General features: G+C 25.6%; 1 protein-coding gene across 3 annotated transcripts in view; it reads left to right on the top strand.

Moving 5' to 3' along the window:
- Nucleotides 1–18,971, top strand: part of LOC122510763 (segmentation protein cap'n'collar) — a 212,821-nt gene that overhangs the window by 162,152 nt on the left and 31,698 nt on the right. For all 3 annotated transcript variants that reach the window (XM_043625644.1, XM_043625643.1, XM_043625645.1), the window contains exons 6-7: nt 17,954–18,200; nt 18,415–18,636. In XM_043625644.1, coding sequence (XP_043481579.1) covers nt 17,954–18,200; nt 18,415–18,636 — 469 coding nt within the window. The remainder of the gene's footprint in view (nt 1–17,953; nt 18,201–18,414; nt 18,637–18,971) is intronic.

Genomic DNA, 18,971 nt, shown 5'->3' with positions numbered 1-18,971 from the left:
GAATTCAATTATTTAAATATAAAAATAAATACCTCTAATTTATTCAATAATTGAATATTTCTTAAAATTTTATTTTTACGAAGAATTTTATTAACAACTTTTGAAAACATTTAATTTCTTTTTAAGGAAATTAATTAAAGTTTAACTAAAATTTATTATATTAAAGAATTTTATAACAATTTTTGAAAATAATTGAAAACTTTTTGAAGAATTTTATTTAAATTTTTAAAAGTAATTGAATTTCTGAGATGAATTTATGCAAATTTGAATTCATGCGAAGAATTTTATTTAAACTTTTGACATTAATTTAATTCTTGAGAATAATTTCACTGTCTATTTAGATAATTTAATTCTTGACAAGAATTTTAAAAGATCTTTGAAAATAATTTACTTTCTCCAAAGTATTTTATTACGTTTTTCAAAAGAATTGAATTCTTGTGATGAATTTTGAAATTTATCAAAATAATTAAATTTTGGAAAAGAATTTTATTAAAATTCCTTAAAATAATTGATTTTCTGCGATGAATTAAAAATTATTTATGAAAATATTTGAATTATTATACGATTTTTATTATTTTATTGAATAATTGAATGTTTCTTAAAATTGAATTCTTTCGTCAAGTTTTAAATTAAGAATAATTGCATTTTTCGAGGAATTTATTTAAAATTGTATTAAAAATATTTGAAATTCTGCGATGAAAATAATTATTGAATTTGCGAAATGAAATTTTATTATTTATAAAAATAATTTGTTTTCCTAGAATTTTATCAAAAAAATTTTTCAATAATTAAATCTTTTGAAAATAATTGAAATTTTGCAAAGAGTTTTATTTAAATTTTTGAAAATAATTGAATTTTTGGCAAAAAGTTTTGCAATTTGTAAAAATAATTGAATTCTTGACGAGATATTCGTTAAAAATTTTTAAAAATAATTGAATTTCTTCGAAGAATTTTGTTACGTATTAAGATAATAGCGTTAAAAGTTTTGAATTAATTAAATAATATTAAAAAATTCATTCTTGTCGGAATTAGAAAAAATTAGAATTCGTGATAGTTTCATAGTTTATGAGGCAAACAAAAAAGACACAAAAATTCAGAATTTTCTTATGAATTCTAAAAATTTAATTTTTTCCAGTTCTTTTAATAAAAATTCCTGACTTTTCCCTGATTTCTCTGACTTATGGCAACCCTGACCTAGAATCTCTTATTATATTAAGTTGAAGAACGACCGACCGACCGACCGACCGACCGACCCTAGCCGTATATATATGTATATCTTTTAAAAATAATATTAACACAAATGTATACATATTCACAATGTCACGCATGCACAGTAGTGTTCTGTCAATGTTACGCATGCGCAGTAGTCTTCTGTCAATGTTACGCATGCGCAGTAGTGTTCTGTCAATGTTACGCATGCGCAGTAGTGTTCTATCACTGTTACGCATGCGCAGTAGTGTTCTGTCAATGTTACGCATGCGCAGTAGTGTTCTGTCAATGTTACGCATGCGCAGTAGTGTTCTATCACTGTTACGCATGCGCAGTAGTGTTCTGTCAATATTACACATGCGCAGTAGTGTTCTGACAATATTACACATGCGCAGTAGTGTTCTATTAGTGCCACGCATGCGCAGTAGTGTTCTGTCAATATTACACATGCGCAGTAGTGTTCTGTCAATATTAGGCATGCGCAGTAGTGTTCTGTCAATATTACGCATGCGCAGTAGTGTTCTTTAAATATCAGGCATGCGCAGTAGTGTTCTATGAATATCAGGCATGCGCAGTAGTGTTCTATCAATGTCAGGCATGCGCACTATTGTTCTATGAATGTCAGGCATGCGCAGTAGTGTTCTATCAATGTGAGGAATGCGCAGTAGTGTTCTATGAATATCAGGCATGCGCAGTAGTGTTCTATGAATATCAAGCATGCGCGCATAACACCCACACATGTATACTCACACATATACACTAATCACATGTACATGTATACTCACACATGTTCATAAATTACATACACATGTATACTGCTCATATGCAGACATAAACTCCTACATATACACAAATCACATATATGTATAGATTTAATAAACGATTGATAATATAAATTGTTGAATTTTTTAAGGTTCGTTGATGCACGTAGTGTCTGTTGAAATTTTTTTAAATATACGTAAATACCTCACTCGCTAATGCTGCGCTGTCTGTGTTGTAATGGAACTTATTTATTTACTTGTGTATTTACTTATTTATTTCAGGGTTGCCACAAGACATCGATTTTAAAATTCCATGACTTTTCCAGGTTTTCCAGACCATTTCTTAAAAAATTCCAAACCAGAAATAAAATTGTTTTGGTATGTTTTTAGCTAATTACGACAAAAAGTATAAAATCCTTTAAGTAAATTGTTAACAAAATAAGTTATTAATTTTTAATTTCATTATTAACAAAAAATTAAGTTAAAATTTGTAAGGTTATTTGAGATACGCTCCGAAGAAAGATGAGGAGCAAATCTTTTTAAATTTAAAAATTTAGTTAAGTTTAGAATTTTTCACAATTATTAAACCAGTATTTTAAAAAGCATTTTAATAACATTTTATGAAACTGAAGTTACCTACGTTTATTCAATGACAATTTTTTCTTTGCTAATTATTTATTTTAATGTTAGAAGCCTTTTAAAAAATTTTAAAAGATCGAAGTCGGGGAAATTATTAATTTTGATTTTTTACACAGATTTTCGAAAAATCCATATATTATTTAAACAAAATTATTATTTCCTCACCTCATAAGCAATTTTTTCTTTTACAAATTATTTATTTTAATGTGACAAGTCATTTAAAAAAATTGTAAGAGGATCTAAGGAAGGCAAGGAAATTAGTGATTTTTAATTATTTTTTCGTAGATTTTCCAAATATCCCGAAATTTTAACTAAATTATTATTTCCTTGCTTCAGAAGCAATTTTTTTCGATTGCAATTTTTTAAAGGGCTTCTTACATTAAAAAACAATTAGCAAAAGAAAAAATTTTCATTGCATAAAAGTTGGTAGCTTCAGTTTCATAACATTTTGGGGTTTCTAAAATGTATTAATTTAAAAATTATTTAAAGGAAGATAGAGACCAAAAGAAACTAAAATTTAGAAATGCCATATTGATTTCAATTGTAAGCACTAAATTTAAAATCAAAAAGTTGTATGTCAACTTGAAAACTTGAAATTTTTACGACTCAAATACAAAAAATTGAGCTTTTAGTATCAGGCTTTATAAAATTCCCTGACAATTCCAGATTTTTCAGGTTTTCCATGACTGAAAAAAAATTCCATGACAATTCCGGGTTTCCCAGGTTTTCCAGGTCCGTGGCAACCCTGTATTTGTTTGGCAGACATCAACAATAATTTTTTAAATGGATAATCAGTGAAAAATGACTTATATTTCTGTAAGTTAGTGTTTCACTTCGATCCGCGAATTTCATTTTTTCGAGCGATTATTTGGTTATCGTCTTTGGTTTTCAAACGATCATCTTGTTTATTCTTTTGTTAATTGTCAAATCGTATCGTCTAATTTTCTAATTGTCATCGACCGAACTTCTCGACTGCTTCTCGACTTTCCCATAACTGACAACTAAAAATAATACAATAATAACCTATTTTTTGAAAAAAATCGATATCCAAAAACATTTAAATTCTTTTTTATTAATTCTATTAAAAACTAAAATTAAATTCATTTTAGTGAATTAAAATTATTATATCAAGTTAAAAATTAATTCAAGGTGTCTAGTGAATTATTATTTTTAAATTCCCGGACCAAAAATAAATATTCCCGGATTGATTTTTTAAAACAGCAATTACTATAAAATTTAAATATTAATACTTTTAATAAAGAAATTTTTAAGAAAATCAATTTTAAAAAGTCAATAGACATCTTTATTTAGAGAAATATATATAATATTACTTGTTATATATTACTTAATAAATCTATAACATTGTAATAGTTGGATCTAAATTTAAAATTAACCTACTTTTTTATTTTTCTATTAGTTGGGCTTTTTTGCGGAGTATTATTATTATTTTTAATTGTGTATTTAAATAATAAAAATTAAAAATAATTATTTTTAATTTTTATTATTAAAAAAAAAAAGTTGTCTGTTCATTGAACAAGACCTACATGTCTTATAGTATTTTGGCCCCCTGAATACGAATATGAAGTCAGAATTGCTCCATCACCCTCTGTTTTCTTTTAAATCGAAAAAAACTACCCTTAAGTCTAAAATTCAAGAATTAAAGTAAAAAAAAAATAAAAACACGGCTTTCTTCGGAGTAGAAGAATATATTTATGCGTTTTCTTCTTTCAACAACTCAAATAATGTCAAAATTGCTCCACCACCCCTACTTTTTTTTAAATCGAAGAAAGTACCCTTAAATCTAAAATTCAAGAACTAAAGTGAAAAAAAATGAAATAACCGGTTTTCTTCGGAGTAGAAGAATATATTTATGCGTTTTCTTCTTTCAACAACAAATAATGATAAATTAACTCTGATTCTGCTTTTTAGTTATGAGAACAAAAATAAAGGAACGTATGCTTTTGTCTAAAACTAATTGTTTTTATTGTTGTTAGTATACTCTGGGTTCATACTTAAAGGGGTAGTTTTTTCAATATAAATCAATAAGAGGGTGATGAAGCAATGCTGATGCTTTTTTAAAAAGTACATAAATATATTCTTCTACTTTGGAAAAAACCTGTTATATCATTTTTTACTATAATTCTTGAATTTTAGATTTAAGGGCAGGGGGTGATGGAGCAATTTCGTCATTATTTCTAAATTGTTGAAAGAAAAAAACGCATAAATATATTTTTCGACTTCGCAAAAAAACTGGTTATTTCATTCTTTGACTTTAGTTCTTGAATTTTAGATTTAAGGGTAGTTTCTCCCATTTAAAAGAAACAGGGGTGGTGGAGCAATTTTGACATTATTTCTGAGAGGTTAAAGGAAGAAAACGCATAAATATATTCTTCTACTCCTAAGAAAACCGGTTATTTCATATTTTTTTACTTTAGTTCTTGAATTTTAGATTTAAGGGTAGTTTCTCCCATTTAAAAAAACAGGGGTGGTGGAGCAATTTTGACAATATTTCTGAGTGGTTGAAGGAAGAAAACGCATAAATATATTCTTCTACTTCGCAAAAAAGTGGTTATTTCATTCTTTGACTTTAGTTCTTGAATTTTAGATTTAAGGGTAGTTTCTCCTATTTAAAAAAACAGGGGTGGTGGAGCAATTTTGACATTATTTGAGTTGTTGAAAGAAGAAAACGCACAAATATATTCTTCTACTCCGAAGAAAGCCGTGTTTTTATTTTTTTTTACTTTAATTCTTGAATTTTAGACTTAAGGGTAGTTTTTTTCGATTTAAAAAAAACAGAGGGTGCTGGAGCAATTCTGACTTCATATTCGTATTCAGGGGGCCAAAATACTATAAGACATGTAGGTCTTGTTCAATGAACAGACAACTTTTTTTTTGTGTGCCTGTGATTGTAATCATGCCTAAATTAAAAAAATTTAACATTTTTAGGTATAAAATAATTTTTTAATAAACATTAATAAAAATTTAGTTTTCTAAACATTATTCAAAAGTAGACGAAAGAACAAAGTTTTGTCCTCTTGATGTAATTTTTCTAAATTCAATAGATTAAGTTATAGATAATTAAAAATAAGTATACTTAGATTTCTTTGAATAATTTTTTAACACAATTAAATTTTTCAAATATGTCTACAATAGAAACCTTTTTGAATAGTTGAAATTGTGCAAAATTTAATTGAAAATAATTAATTTATTTCAAGTATTTTGTTACAATTTTTTGAAGAATTTTAATTGCAAATTTTGAAAATAATTGAATTACCAAAAATTTAAAAAAAATTTTTAAAGGTAAATTAGGATATAAGAATTATTTTAAGAAATTCAATTATTTTCGAAAAATAACATTATAATATTTTTAAAAACTAATATTATTAGAATTTTTTTATAGTAATTTTTAAGATTTAATTATCTTCGAATAATGTAAATAAACATTTATGAAAATTTACTTCAATAAGACGAGCGAACATGACAGCTTGGTTATCAAAACAAAAAGAAAATCGTTTTTTGTTCGTTTCTCGGATCGTGTTGCTCGAATGAAACACTACTGTAAGTGTAATTTTCAACTGACTTTTAGTAAAATTATTTGTTTGACAGAAATTTACAATATTAATAAATAAATCACAATAAAATAATAATCAGTGAAGAATGACTGATATTTTAGTACTTTTCAACTGATTTTCAGTAAAATTCCACTGATTATGAATCCAAAGTCACTTTTTAAAAATACAAAATGGCGAATCCAGGATAGCGGACGAAAATGAAAGGTTTAGTAAGAGAATACGTAAAAATAACATTTCGTATAATGTACAATGACATTTTTTGTAAATGTCACTTCATAATTTTTGTCTTATTACACAATGATTTTAAATAAAATAATTTATATTTTTATAAATATTAATAATTTTTTACATTTTCTAACCACTATAAGGTTTTAATTTTGTAAATGTTCAAATTCTGGTTTAGAAAGAAAAATTTATATTATTATACAACTATATTGTCTAGACTTGCAAAAACCCAAAGTCTAGACTTTGTTGTAACAATATTGTTACAATATATATTGTAACAATATTGGTGACGGTGACATGCGTAAGAATAGTGCAGTAAAAATTTCAAAAAAACACCCTGATCATTACCTACAGAAAATCCTATTAGTAAGAAAAGAATGGACGTATCTTCGCCCTTTTCTTACTAATTATTCAGAGAATCAGGCTAACATTCAAAATCTAACCTTCTAAGTTTAGTTATTTCAAAAAAATTATTTTATTGATGCAAATAAATATTTATTTTAATTAAAAACTATGCATTATTTAATCAAGTAATTTTTATAATTGATTTAAAGCAATATTTATTAAATTAAATTATTCTATTTAATTGACTTAAGTAATTTGTATTTGGTTCAAATAACTATTTAATAGATACCATAAATTAAAATATTTATGTCCAGTAAATATTTACTTAGTTCAAATAAAAAAAAAAAATAAGTAAAAACTAATAAGTTTAAATACAACCGAACGAGCGTTAGCGAGTGAGGTATATGTTGCTAGTTTTAAATTAATTTCAAGAATCAATTCTGATCGTAATGTTCTAAACGAATTCAATTATTTAAATACAAAAATAATTGAACAAACTTAAAACAAAGACTTCTAGACTTTTCGTCTAGAGGACGGAAAAAAAACAAAAAAAGATGCGAATTTATGATTTGCATATGAAAGCAAATAAAAAAACAGAATACCGGAAGCACACCTTGAGCTCCTGTTTGAGCCAAGTGATTTGCTACTGGATTAATAAAACGTAAATCATAAATATATTTACCAACTCATCACTGTATTAATCAGTCTTTAACTAGCGAGATAAATTAAATAGACGAGAAGAAGTGTGTGTGTGAGAGAGAGAGAGAACTCTGAGAGAAGAGAATGTATAATTTTTCTTGGAAAATGGCCAAGCCGCAGACTTGACTCAGACTTTGTAACACTTTTCTCTTATATTGGAGAGTTAAAGAAGAAAATGCTCTCTTCCGTGTGTATCGTTCTCGTGGGACATGCGGCCAACAAATATTATATTGCGCCCGGTAATCATTTCCACGGTCACTAATTACATACAGTCACTCACTGACCAGGTGTTATGATTTATGCGCTTTGCGGTACTCCTCACGACTCAAAAGGTACGTTTCCTCCTTCCCAAATCCCAATAAAACATCAACTATCAACTATACACTGGTAGTCATAAAATTATGATAAAAATCACTTGCGATCTTGTATATAGAACCAAGTATAATAATCAAGTTTTGCAACAAACTTTTCTCTAAGTTGGCCTTAGTGTAGCATTTTTCATAAATGAAATAATTGATCGTCTTATAATTAGAGTTATTAAATAGAGTAATAATTAAGTGACTGGAAAAAAATAAATTCTGACAATTAATATGAGAAACAGAAAGAGAGAAAGAGAAATAAAGAAAATTAAATACAGAATAGAAAAAGAAATACAGAATAGAAAAATAAATAAAGAAGAGAAAAAGTGGTAAAGAATAGAAAAAAAAATAAAAAGTAGAAAAAAATAAAGAAGAGAAAGAACAGAAAAAGAAATAAAGAAGAGAGAGAGAGATAAAGGTTAGAAAGGCCTCGAAGCGACTGGATTAGTAAATTTCCTCAAGATTATGCTTAAATAATGAGAAGCCCTCAAGATACGAGTAATGACAATATACAATGCGATTATAATTATAATCACAAAGAATAACCGCGAGGCTTCACGATGTAAAGGTACAGAAAATTGATGAACGTAAAAAAAAATTAATAAAAGAAGTCAATTGATGTCACTGACGATAATTTCAAGGGCAATTACATCTTTTTAAAAGTAACGATAAGATAAAAATTAATTTAGTTTGCTCTTGATGGGAATTACTTCAACTTTTTAGATTAACTTTTCAAAATAAGAATGCAAAACATTAAATTAATAATTAATGAAAAATGGTAAAAAAAAGTAGTAATAACAGGAATCACAGTGAATTTTTTTTCTGTAATATTAGGTAAAAAGGGAATTTTATTTTTTATGGTTTTAATAATTAACAGAAAAAATTGAACAATTAAATCTGATTCACTAACTGTGATCCCTGTATTTAAAAAAATAATAATACAAAAAAATAATTGGTAGAAAAAATAATAAAGTTGCTATTTACTTTTCTCAATTAATAATAATCTCACTGTATTTGATCTTGAAATTGAAAAGAAATATTTTTTCCATTATAACTCACGTGAATGTGTGTCTGTGATGTGTATGCCAATGATTTTGTGCGTGTTAGCCACAAAAGAGGAGAATTATCAAAATAGTTACTATTTGTGATTGGTGTACAGGAAGCTTTATCATACGTCCTGTCAGCACATTTGAATGATTGTCTGATTTCAACCTCTGATCCCTAGCGCATTGGTTTTGAGTAGCTCGTTACCAGCTCGTTATAAGACGCTCCTAGATCAGTGACGAATGGCCGGTAAAACATACCACTGTCGACCTCAGTTTTCTGCTCAATCCGCAATTTTCACTTTTATTATCCCTCACACTCAGTAACTGTCGTCCATTAAATCTCATCAATATGAAACATTTAACCATTCAAAATTCGTTCCACTCGATTCAACTCCATCCTGCGAAAAAAATCAAAAATTACTCAGGGTTGCCACAAAAATTTAATTTTGTTTTTCCCTTACTTTTTCCTGATTTCCAGACTTTTTCCTTACTGATTTTGACTTTTTCCCTGACCCTCAAGAATATTCTGATTCACTCCAAAAATTATTAGATACTCAAAAAAATGTTCTATTATATTTATTTACGAATTTCTTTAATTGTAAAATTATTCGAAAACATTAATAACTTCTTTTTTAAATAAATATTTAATCCTTATTATTTTTCTATGGGAATTAAGATTTTCAAATTCAAACTTTCTGAAATTTAATAACGTATGAGAATATTATTATAAAACATGATAAAATCGATCACTACGAGTCAAAAAAAAAATAGTACATTTTTTTAAATAGTACAATTTTTGCAAAAAATCAATTATTTTCTAAAATTTTAATAAATCCGTCGAAACAATTCAATTATTTTTTATTTTTAAAAATTTTATGAAATCCGTCGATACAATTGAATTATTTTTTTAAATAGTAACATTTTTGCAAAAATTCAATTATTTTCTAAAATTTTAATGAATCCAGCGAAACAATTAAATTATTTTCTATTTTTAATAAAGAAATTCGAAGGAATTAAATTATTTTCTAAAATTTTAATAAATACGTCGAAACAATACAATTATTTTTTTAAATAGTAAACTCTTTGCAAAAATTAAATTATTTTCTAAAATTTTAATAAATCCATCAAAACAATTAAATTATTTTTTATTTTTAATAAAGAAATTCGATGGAATTCAATTATTTTTTAAAATTTTTTTATAAATTTTAATAAATTTCCTAATAATTGAAATTTTGTTATATTTCCTAAAATTGAATTGTAAATAAATAAATAAGGATTTTATCAAATTGATCATCTTTGATCGATTTCTTCATGTTTTATATAATAAATTTAAGATGAGAAAAAAATGGAATTCTTGCAACAAATTTTATTAAAAAATTTTTTAAAGAATTGAATTCCTATGAAAAAATTTATTTCTGAAAATAATTGAATTCTGGAGAAAAATATTATTATTTATCAAAATAATTAATTTCTTGTGAGCAATTTTATTTAATTTTTTGAAAATAATTGAATTTTATCCAGAAATTTAATTAGAAAATTGAAAATAATTGAAATCTGACGAAGAATTAAAAGCAAATTTTTTTAAATAATTAAATTTCTTTGAAAATGTTTATTTTTGAAATTAATTAAATTCTTAGGAAGAATTTTATTAAATTTTCTATAATTGATTTGCTTCGAAAAATCTTATTTTTTACGAAAATAATTGAATTGTTTCGAAGGTTTTTACTAACTTTTTGACAACAATTGTATTCCTAAGAAGAATGTTATATTTTACAAAAATAATTGTAAATATTGATTAATTTTATTACAATTTTTCAAATTTATAAAGCATTTTATCAAATTTTTTTAAAATTATTGAATTCTCGAGAAAAATTTTATTATTTATGAAAATAATTGATTTCTTGTGAAGAACTTTATTCCAATTTTTCTAAATAATTGAATTTCTCAGAATTTTTAAAAACTTTTTGAAAATAATTAAATTCTACCGAGGAAATTTTATTAAAATTTAAATTTTATTAAAATTTAAATTTTATTAAAATTTAAATTTTATTAACTACCTAAATCTTTTAAAAAATTTTGTTAACATTTTTTTAAATAATAGAATTTTTAAAAGAATTTTATTTAAATTTTTCGAAATAATTGAATTTCTCAGAACTATTTTTTTTTCAATTCTCTGAATATATTTAAATTCTTTCGAGAAACTTTTGACAAAAATTTCTGAAAATAAATGAATTTTGGATATAAGTTTTATTTTTTATAAAAATAATTGAAATTTTGAGGAAAATTTTATTACTTTATGAGAAGTTTATTAAAATTTTGAAAAATGAGAAACATTTTGAAGGCAAACAATAGAATTGTGTTTGTCTCCGAGTTATGCAATAAGAGAGTAAATAATTAAAAATCTGTAAATTCTCAATGAAGTGGAATTCGTTAGACTTTGGAACCGACTGCTGGCAACACGTTTATTTGTTCTAGGTATTTTCAGTATCTAGTTAGAACCAAGGAGGTGTGCCTTCTCAACGAAAATCCTTGAAGGATCCTTCATGCACTCACAATATTTACACATTACGTTTCCACTCTAGAATTAAAGACTTCTCTCTTTCTCTCTCTCTCAATGTGACGCTCGATAAAAACGGAAGTAAGAAAAAAGGAAATCGATCTGAAAATTATATTAAACACCAATTTTCTCTCAAATAGGAATAATTATCAAGAAAGCAATAGGTGTAAATTCCAAGGTTCGTAATTAAAGTGCGAAGAGAAAAAAGAATTGAAGAGATGCATAATTATATTCATAAGTGGAGCTCACTTGAAATGCCTGAAATAAATCATCTAAATGTGGTCAAGACACAATTGAATCAAGTTCATTTTGCAGTTATTAAAAAAATAAAAATCGAGTAGAAAAATTGCAGAAGCATCTTCTTCTTATTTTTCTCTCGAGACTTATGGCGATTAATATTAATGCGATAATTATCCAGAATAAATCATAATTAATAACTCGGTCCATTATATACGAATGGTGTCCCGTTAGTCTATCTGCAAGTAATTAAGGGCACCTTCAATTTACTTCCGACCTGAAAAATTAAACTTTCCTATTTTAATGTTTGTCATTATCTGATAAATGAAGAAGAACTAGTTTCCATCCAATGAGGAAATACCAACAATTAAGTCTCCGACAGACGTACATAAATAATTGACAGTAATTTTTCAATTTTTAAAAAATTCATTACAATTTTAGATTATTATATTAATTGACAAATTGGCATTTTTGCAAATATTGACGTGTATTAAAATTAATTGACAGTTCTGAACTGCAGAAAAAAAAAGTAAGAAAATAGCAGAATTATTCTGATGAAGATTGACATTTTTGGAATGACATTTTTCGTTTCGGTTAAAGCAGAGACGACGACCTTGTCAAATGCAAAAAAAAAAGAAGTAATTTTCACATCATCTCAAAGAAATGAAAAGAAATAATCGCAACGGGACGTCAGAATTTACCAGGCGCGCAATTCTCAGGTACTTTTCTTTAGAACTGTGAAATGCATAATTCGCTCTCTCTTTACACCAGTAGGAATGATCTAGGATGTGCGAGACGAATTTATTCTATGTACGCGAATGAGAGAGATCATCATTGAGGACGAATAAAAAAGCGAGCCTTATACAAAAAGCAAGAAGTTGATTATTTTCAATGAAAAACAATCAAATCTCCCGGGGACCTTGAAAAAGTTAAAATAGAAAAATCATTAATTCAACTCGCGAGAAAATTACATAAAGATAAAAAAAGAGAATAAATTTTACGATTTAAATAAAAAACAAAATGAGTATTTTTAAAATTTTTTTGTTTGGAATTGGTTTGGAAAATATTTGTTTTGTTAGAAAAATTCGTGACTCAAAGGAGTGCAGGGATTATATGTACTTTCGACCAATATTTTCATTCATAACCCTGGGAGCTTTATACGAGCCACGTAGAAAAATATACAGGTGAATATATATAAAGAAGAGTAGCGAGACAGAAAGGTGGCTAGGGGTAATTCATTCTGCCATGAAAAATTGACAGCTCGATCCACGTTGGCAGGTGTCACACGATCAGCAGTGCGGCCTTCGTTGCTCACAGAAATTCGATCGACAATATAAACATTAATCACGATAGCATCTGCGCAATCAAGTTTCGTTTTCATACATCATTCTGAATAATATTTTTCATTAACAAAAGCATTTTTTTTTTTTTTTTTTTTGTTTTGTTGTTTCGCTTTGCAATTTAAATTCGTTCTTTTTAATTGTCCCTTGAATTTTTTTTTTTATATAACTCGAAGTCATAAATTTTCTGTATGGCGAATAAAATATTTTTTGAGCGAATAAGAAAAATTAATTTTAATACATGAATTTATTTAATAAAATTTATTTTCTTTATTTAGTGTTCAGAGTTGCAAGAAAAATTTAATTTTGTTTTGCCTTAACTTTTCCTTGATTTCTAGATAAAAAATTTGACTTTTTGAAATTCAAGAACTTATAAGAATATTTATTGTAAAACATTCATGTTTTATAAATAATCAAAGATGATCCAGTGATAAAATCCTTATATATTTCTTTACAATTCAATTATAGGAAATATTTATAAAAAAATTCAATTAAACTTTTCCAAAAAAATTAATTCTACAGAATAATTGTAAGATAAAAGTATGAAAAATTCAAATTTTAGATTTTAATTTGAAACCTTTTCAAAATTCAATTATTTCTAAAAGTTCATGCTGCGATGAGTTTTATTATTGTATAAAAATAATTGAATAACTAAAAATTATTGAATTACTAAAAAAAATTGAATTCCTGTAAAAAAAGTTTATTATTTATGAAAGTAATTGAATTATTGCGAAGAAATTTATATAAAATTGGTAAATAATTGAATTTTTGCAAAAATTTTAATACTTAAAAACAAAATTAAATTGTTTCGAAGACTTTCTTAAAAATTTAAAAAATAATTGAATTATTTCGAAAATTTTATTAAAAATAAAAAATAATTGAATTGTTTCGAAAGATTCATTAAAATTTTTAAAAATAATTGAATTTTTTCAAAAAGTTTACTATTTAAAAAAAATTGAATTGTTTCGAAAGATTTAGTAAAATTTTAGAAAATAATTAAATTATTTTGAAAATTCATTAAAATTTTAGAGAATAATTGAATTTTTGAAAAGAATTTTATTTTTTATAAAAATAATTGAATTGTTTTGAAGGATTTTTTAAAATAAAATAATTGAATTTTTCGCAAAGAATTTTATTACTTTTATATTCAAAATAATTGAAATCATCTGAAATATTTATTTATTTTTTATGAAAATAATTGAATGTAGGTTTAAAATTTCCAATTTCTATGAATTTTTGCAGAAAACTTGTAAAATCATTACTTATATTCGCAAAAAGAGATATTTTTTTTTTGTTTTTTTGAAAAACAAAAAAAGATTCATATTTACCTCGAGTGAAACGAAAGAACGTTGTGCGGATTCAAAGAGTTTTGCGGCGAAAAGACGGCAGATGCGCTGACAAGCAAGAATTACATTGAAAGCGTCGTGCTCAACAGATTGCACTAACGACTGATTGATGCACCCAGACAGCAATCCGTGTACACGTTGGCTTCTCTCTATTCATCTTCTTCTTTTCTCTTGGCACATTAGAGCCAATGCCATAAGCATTAGGCTTTCATGGTCCATACGCCAACTACCGCGTTTACGCCAAGTTTCAAGATCCACAGCTTCATCCGCAAAGGTGAAAATAAAATCAAGAGAGGAAAAAACGTCCACGTCGTCACCTGGCTCTCGTAATTTTCACGCCTACTGAAATTGAAACAAAAAAAACAATTACTTTCAGAAGAAAATCAATTATTATAATTACAGGTCTCGGATATTACGATTTTTTCCAACTCTTTTCAAAAAATGCGATTTTTTCCGACTTTCCTTCCAAATATTATTTTCAACTCGAATATTATGACCTTTTCGACTTTTCATCCAAATATTGCAACAAAATACCACATTTTTAGTGAAAAATAAAATTTACTTCGATTGAAAAATAATAAAAAAAATCGTATTATTACTACCTTTTTTTTGAATAATGAGAAAAATATCATTTGACGAACATGTATAAAAAAGATTAATTTTGCTTGCATTTTAAAAAAGAATTGCTCGTACTCTAAAAAAGAATTAGTCGTAATTCTTTTAATTTTTTTTATTGGAGCGAGTGTCATAATAAATTAATAATAGGTAGTACACGATTGACGTTCGTCTTATTATCCTGACAAGAAATAATCTTCGATTAATAATATTCGTTGCCATCTTGTATATCTTTCAATGACACCTACACGCGGTTTCAGCGGGGGGTTTTGTGAATCTTTAAAATCTACAGATCTACCTGTGTGTCTGTGTGTGACACCTGACGTCTGTGGTTCAACAAAAATTCATCCCACGGCGACGAATAATCGATGGTTGTTTGTTGTTTGGCCCTCCAACGAAGGGCGTTAAAAACTAGCGTATGAGTTCTTCTTCATTAATTTTCCCCTCACAAAGATCAATAATAATCCTCCTCTGCCCTCTTTGCTTGTTGATCTACGAATATTAAAAATCATTTTTCAAAATTGATGGTTTCTCAAAATTTATTGCGGAATAAAATCGAAAACGATTTTTTAAATATTTAATTTTAAATTTGGGGAAAATGTACTTTATGTATTTAAATATAAATAGAGATAAATTTAATGGATTTAATTGAAGATTTTGAGTTTCAAGAATTATAAAGGTTGGCACAAAAAATTAATTTTTTCCCCCTGATTTCCAGACAAAATTTGAACTTTTTCTCTGACCCTAAAGAATATTCTGCGATTCACTCTAAAAATTATTAGATACTCAAAAAAATGTTCTCTTATTTACATTTATTTAATTTAATTGTAAAATTATTCGATGACATCAAAAACTACATTTTCAAAAAAATATTTAATCATTATTATTTTTCCATAGGAATTAAGATTTTCTAAAATTTCAAATTCGAACCTTTCTTTTAATAATAATAATTTAGTTATAATTTGTTGTAAGAATTCAATTATTTTCAAAAGTAATGAAAACCTTCGCTGAAATTCGAATATTTTCAAAATCTACTATTTCAATAAAATTTCTCAAAAGAATTCAATTATTTTTAAAAATGTAATAAAATTCGTTGCCGGAATTCATTTTTGTTCATGAATAATAAAATTCTCCACAGGATTTCAATTTAGAAAACAATGTAATAAAAATTCATTGCAAGAATTCACTTATTCTCCTATAAATAATAAAATTCTTCAGAGGAATTCTTTTAAAAAATCATTATTTTCAAAATTTTTAATAAAATTCCTTCAAAAAATTCGACTATTTTCAAAAATTCAAATAAAATTCTTCGAAACAATTCAATTATTTTTATGAATTGTAAAATCTTCGGCAAGAATTTAATTATTTTCATAAATAAGAAAATTCTACGCAAGAATTAAAATATTTTCATAAATAATAAAATTCTACAAAGGAATTCATTTATTTTCATATAAATAATAAAATGTTTCGGATTATTTTCAAAAAATTTTATTAAAATTCTTTGAAAGAATTCAATTATCAAATTATTTTTAATAATTTTTGCAAAAATTCCTTGAGAATTTTCAAATCTATTTGTTAACAATTCAATTTTACGTAAACTTTCGATTATTCGGAAATTCTTCAATTAAATATTTAGAAAATAAAAACTTGACTATGATTTCAAAAACAAAATAAATTAAATATTTCCAAAATAATTAATTCTACAGAACTGTTAGTTAAAAATATACAAATTCAGATTTTCAAAGATTTTAAATTCAAAATTCAATTTTTTCTAAAAAATCACGCAATAATGTTTTTTATATTCAATGATTATCTAAAATTTTAACTGCAATTAATTTTTAATTCAATTTTTATTAGAAAATTCTACGAGAATTCAATTATTTAACTACAAAGATAAATATTTTGTGAAATAATTAAATGTTTCTTAATTTTGAATTTTCATAAAGAATTTTATCAACAAATTTTTTAAATAATTGAATTCTCTTAACAAATTTTAATCACATTTTTAAGAATAATTTCATTTTTTGAGAAATTTGATGAAAATTGAATTAAAAATAATTAAAATTCTTCCAAGAATTTTGTTAATATTTTTGAAAACAATTGAATTTCGGAGAAAAATTTTATTATTTATAAAGATAATTTGAAATTTTTACGATAATTTTTGTAAACTTTTGGACATAATTGGATTTCTGCGAAGAAAATAATTTATGAAAATAATTTAATCCCAGTAAAAAATGTTATTATTTACAAAAAAAAATGGAATAATAATTTGTGAAAATAATTTGTAAATAATTGAATTCCTCTGAAATTTTTATTATTTAGGAAAATACTGAAATGTTTGCGTAGAATTTTATTAAAATTTTTTTTAACTAATTGAATTATTTTGGGAGGAATTTTTATTAAAGTAGTAGATATTAATTAAAAATCATTAAATTCAGGAAAGTTTTTGAAAATAATTAAAACTTTGCCAAGAATTTTATTAAAATTTTTGAAAATAATTGAATTTCTGCAATCATTTCTATCAAAATTCAATTTTTTTTAGTGTTTTTAACTAAAATTCTTCCATTATTTTTAATGATCAATTAAATTTATTAGAAAATTTAATTTCAGAAGAATTTTAGTTATTAAAATTTTTTTCAAATTTCTATTTATATAAATTCATTTAAAATAGAAAGTTTACAAAATTTCAAAATCAAAATCTTTTCAAGTTCATCTACTTATGAAAATTATAAACGCAACTTTTTTAAGATTGAATTAATTTTGAAATATTTAAGTAAAATTATAGATTTCAAGAATAAGCACAATAACTTTAGAAAACAACAATTTTCCAGGATTTCGATAAAAATTCCCTGACTTTTCCAGGTTTTTTTTTAAAGTTTGTAAAATTCCCTGACATTTCCAGTATTTTCCAGGTTGCGTGGCAACCCTGAATTTTGATTTTTAAGGATTATAATTAATTTTCTGAATTAAATTGCAAGTACTTACTGGATTGTTTTTTCGCAGGGTCGCATGCCATTCATGCGTACGATGAGCACAGAACAGCGATGGCAGGATTTGGCGTCACTGCTTTCATTGCCAGGAGGTCCGGACCATTTTGCACATCCAGCACTTCCTGGATATCCAGGACACGGCATAGGTCACCACAGTCACCACAGTCATTACGAGGCACAACGTAGTGTATTACTTCACAATGCCACTCTGGCACCTCCCGTTGGCGATCTCAATGCCACAAGCCAGTACCACAATGTCGGTGAGTTCATTTCTCATTTCTCATTTATATGAAACAAAAAATTCAAGACAATTAGTCAAAATGGTAATTAAGTAGATACAATTAGTTAAAATTTAGATTAAATACAATTACTCAAAAAATAGACAAGTAGTCAAACTCAAAATAAATACAATTAGTAAAAATAAAAATAGAATTGAATTTTCTGTATTTGAACTGAATTACTCACATTGTGTAGGTGGACCATCGAACTTGGGATCAGCGGTGGCGACATCGATGAACTTAACAAACAGTAGTGAACCAATGGGATCGGAAAATGGTGCATCTTATAAAACAGAACCAAACGACATGATGTACTATCACACGCCTCCTGAGGCCATCAATCAAACCACCGATGGATTTCTTTCATCTCTCCTCAATGATGAGGATCTTCAACTGATGGACATGACCATGAACGACGGTGAGTTCCATTTTCACTTAAAATTACTCACACGATTTTTTACTTTTAGAAAATTAAAATATTCTTACATGAAAATATTTCGTTACATTAAAATATATACATTTTTCGAAAAACCAATTTTCCTATTCTTTCGCCTGTATAGTTCATAAATTTTCTTTCTTTCATAAGATGAAAAATTTGATCCAAAACCAAAATAAATAAAAAAAAACTTGTAGCATTTAATTAAAAACAAAAGATTTTACATTCAAACGTTTTTGCTCTTTGAAAAGAGATTTAATAAAATAAAATGAAAAGAACTTGAAAGTATTTAATTTAAAAACAAATAACTTTAACAA

This window comes from Leptopilina heterotoma, unplaced genomic scaffold (assembly GCF_015476425.1).
Source record: "Leptopilina heterotoma isolate Lh14 unplaced genomic scaffold, ASM1547642v1 Lhet_73, whole genome shotgun sequence".
Taxonomy (NCBI): Eukaryota; Metazoa; Arthropoda; class Insecta; order Hymenoptera; family Figitidae; genus Leptopilina; species Leptopilina heterotoma.
Note: the sequence above shows the minus strand (reverse complement) of the source record. Positions and strands in the feature narration are given on the sequence as shown.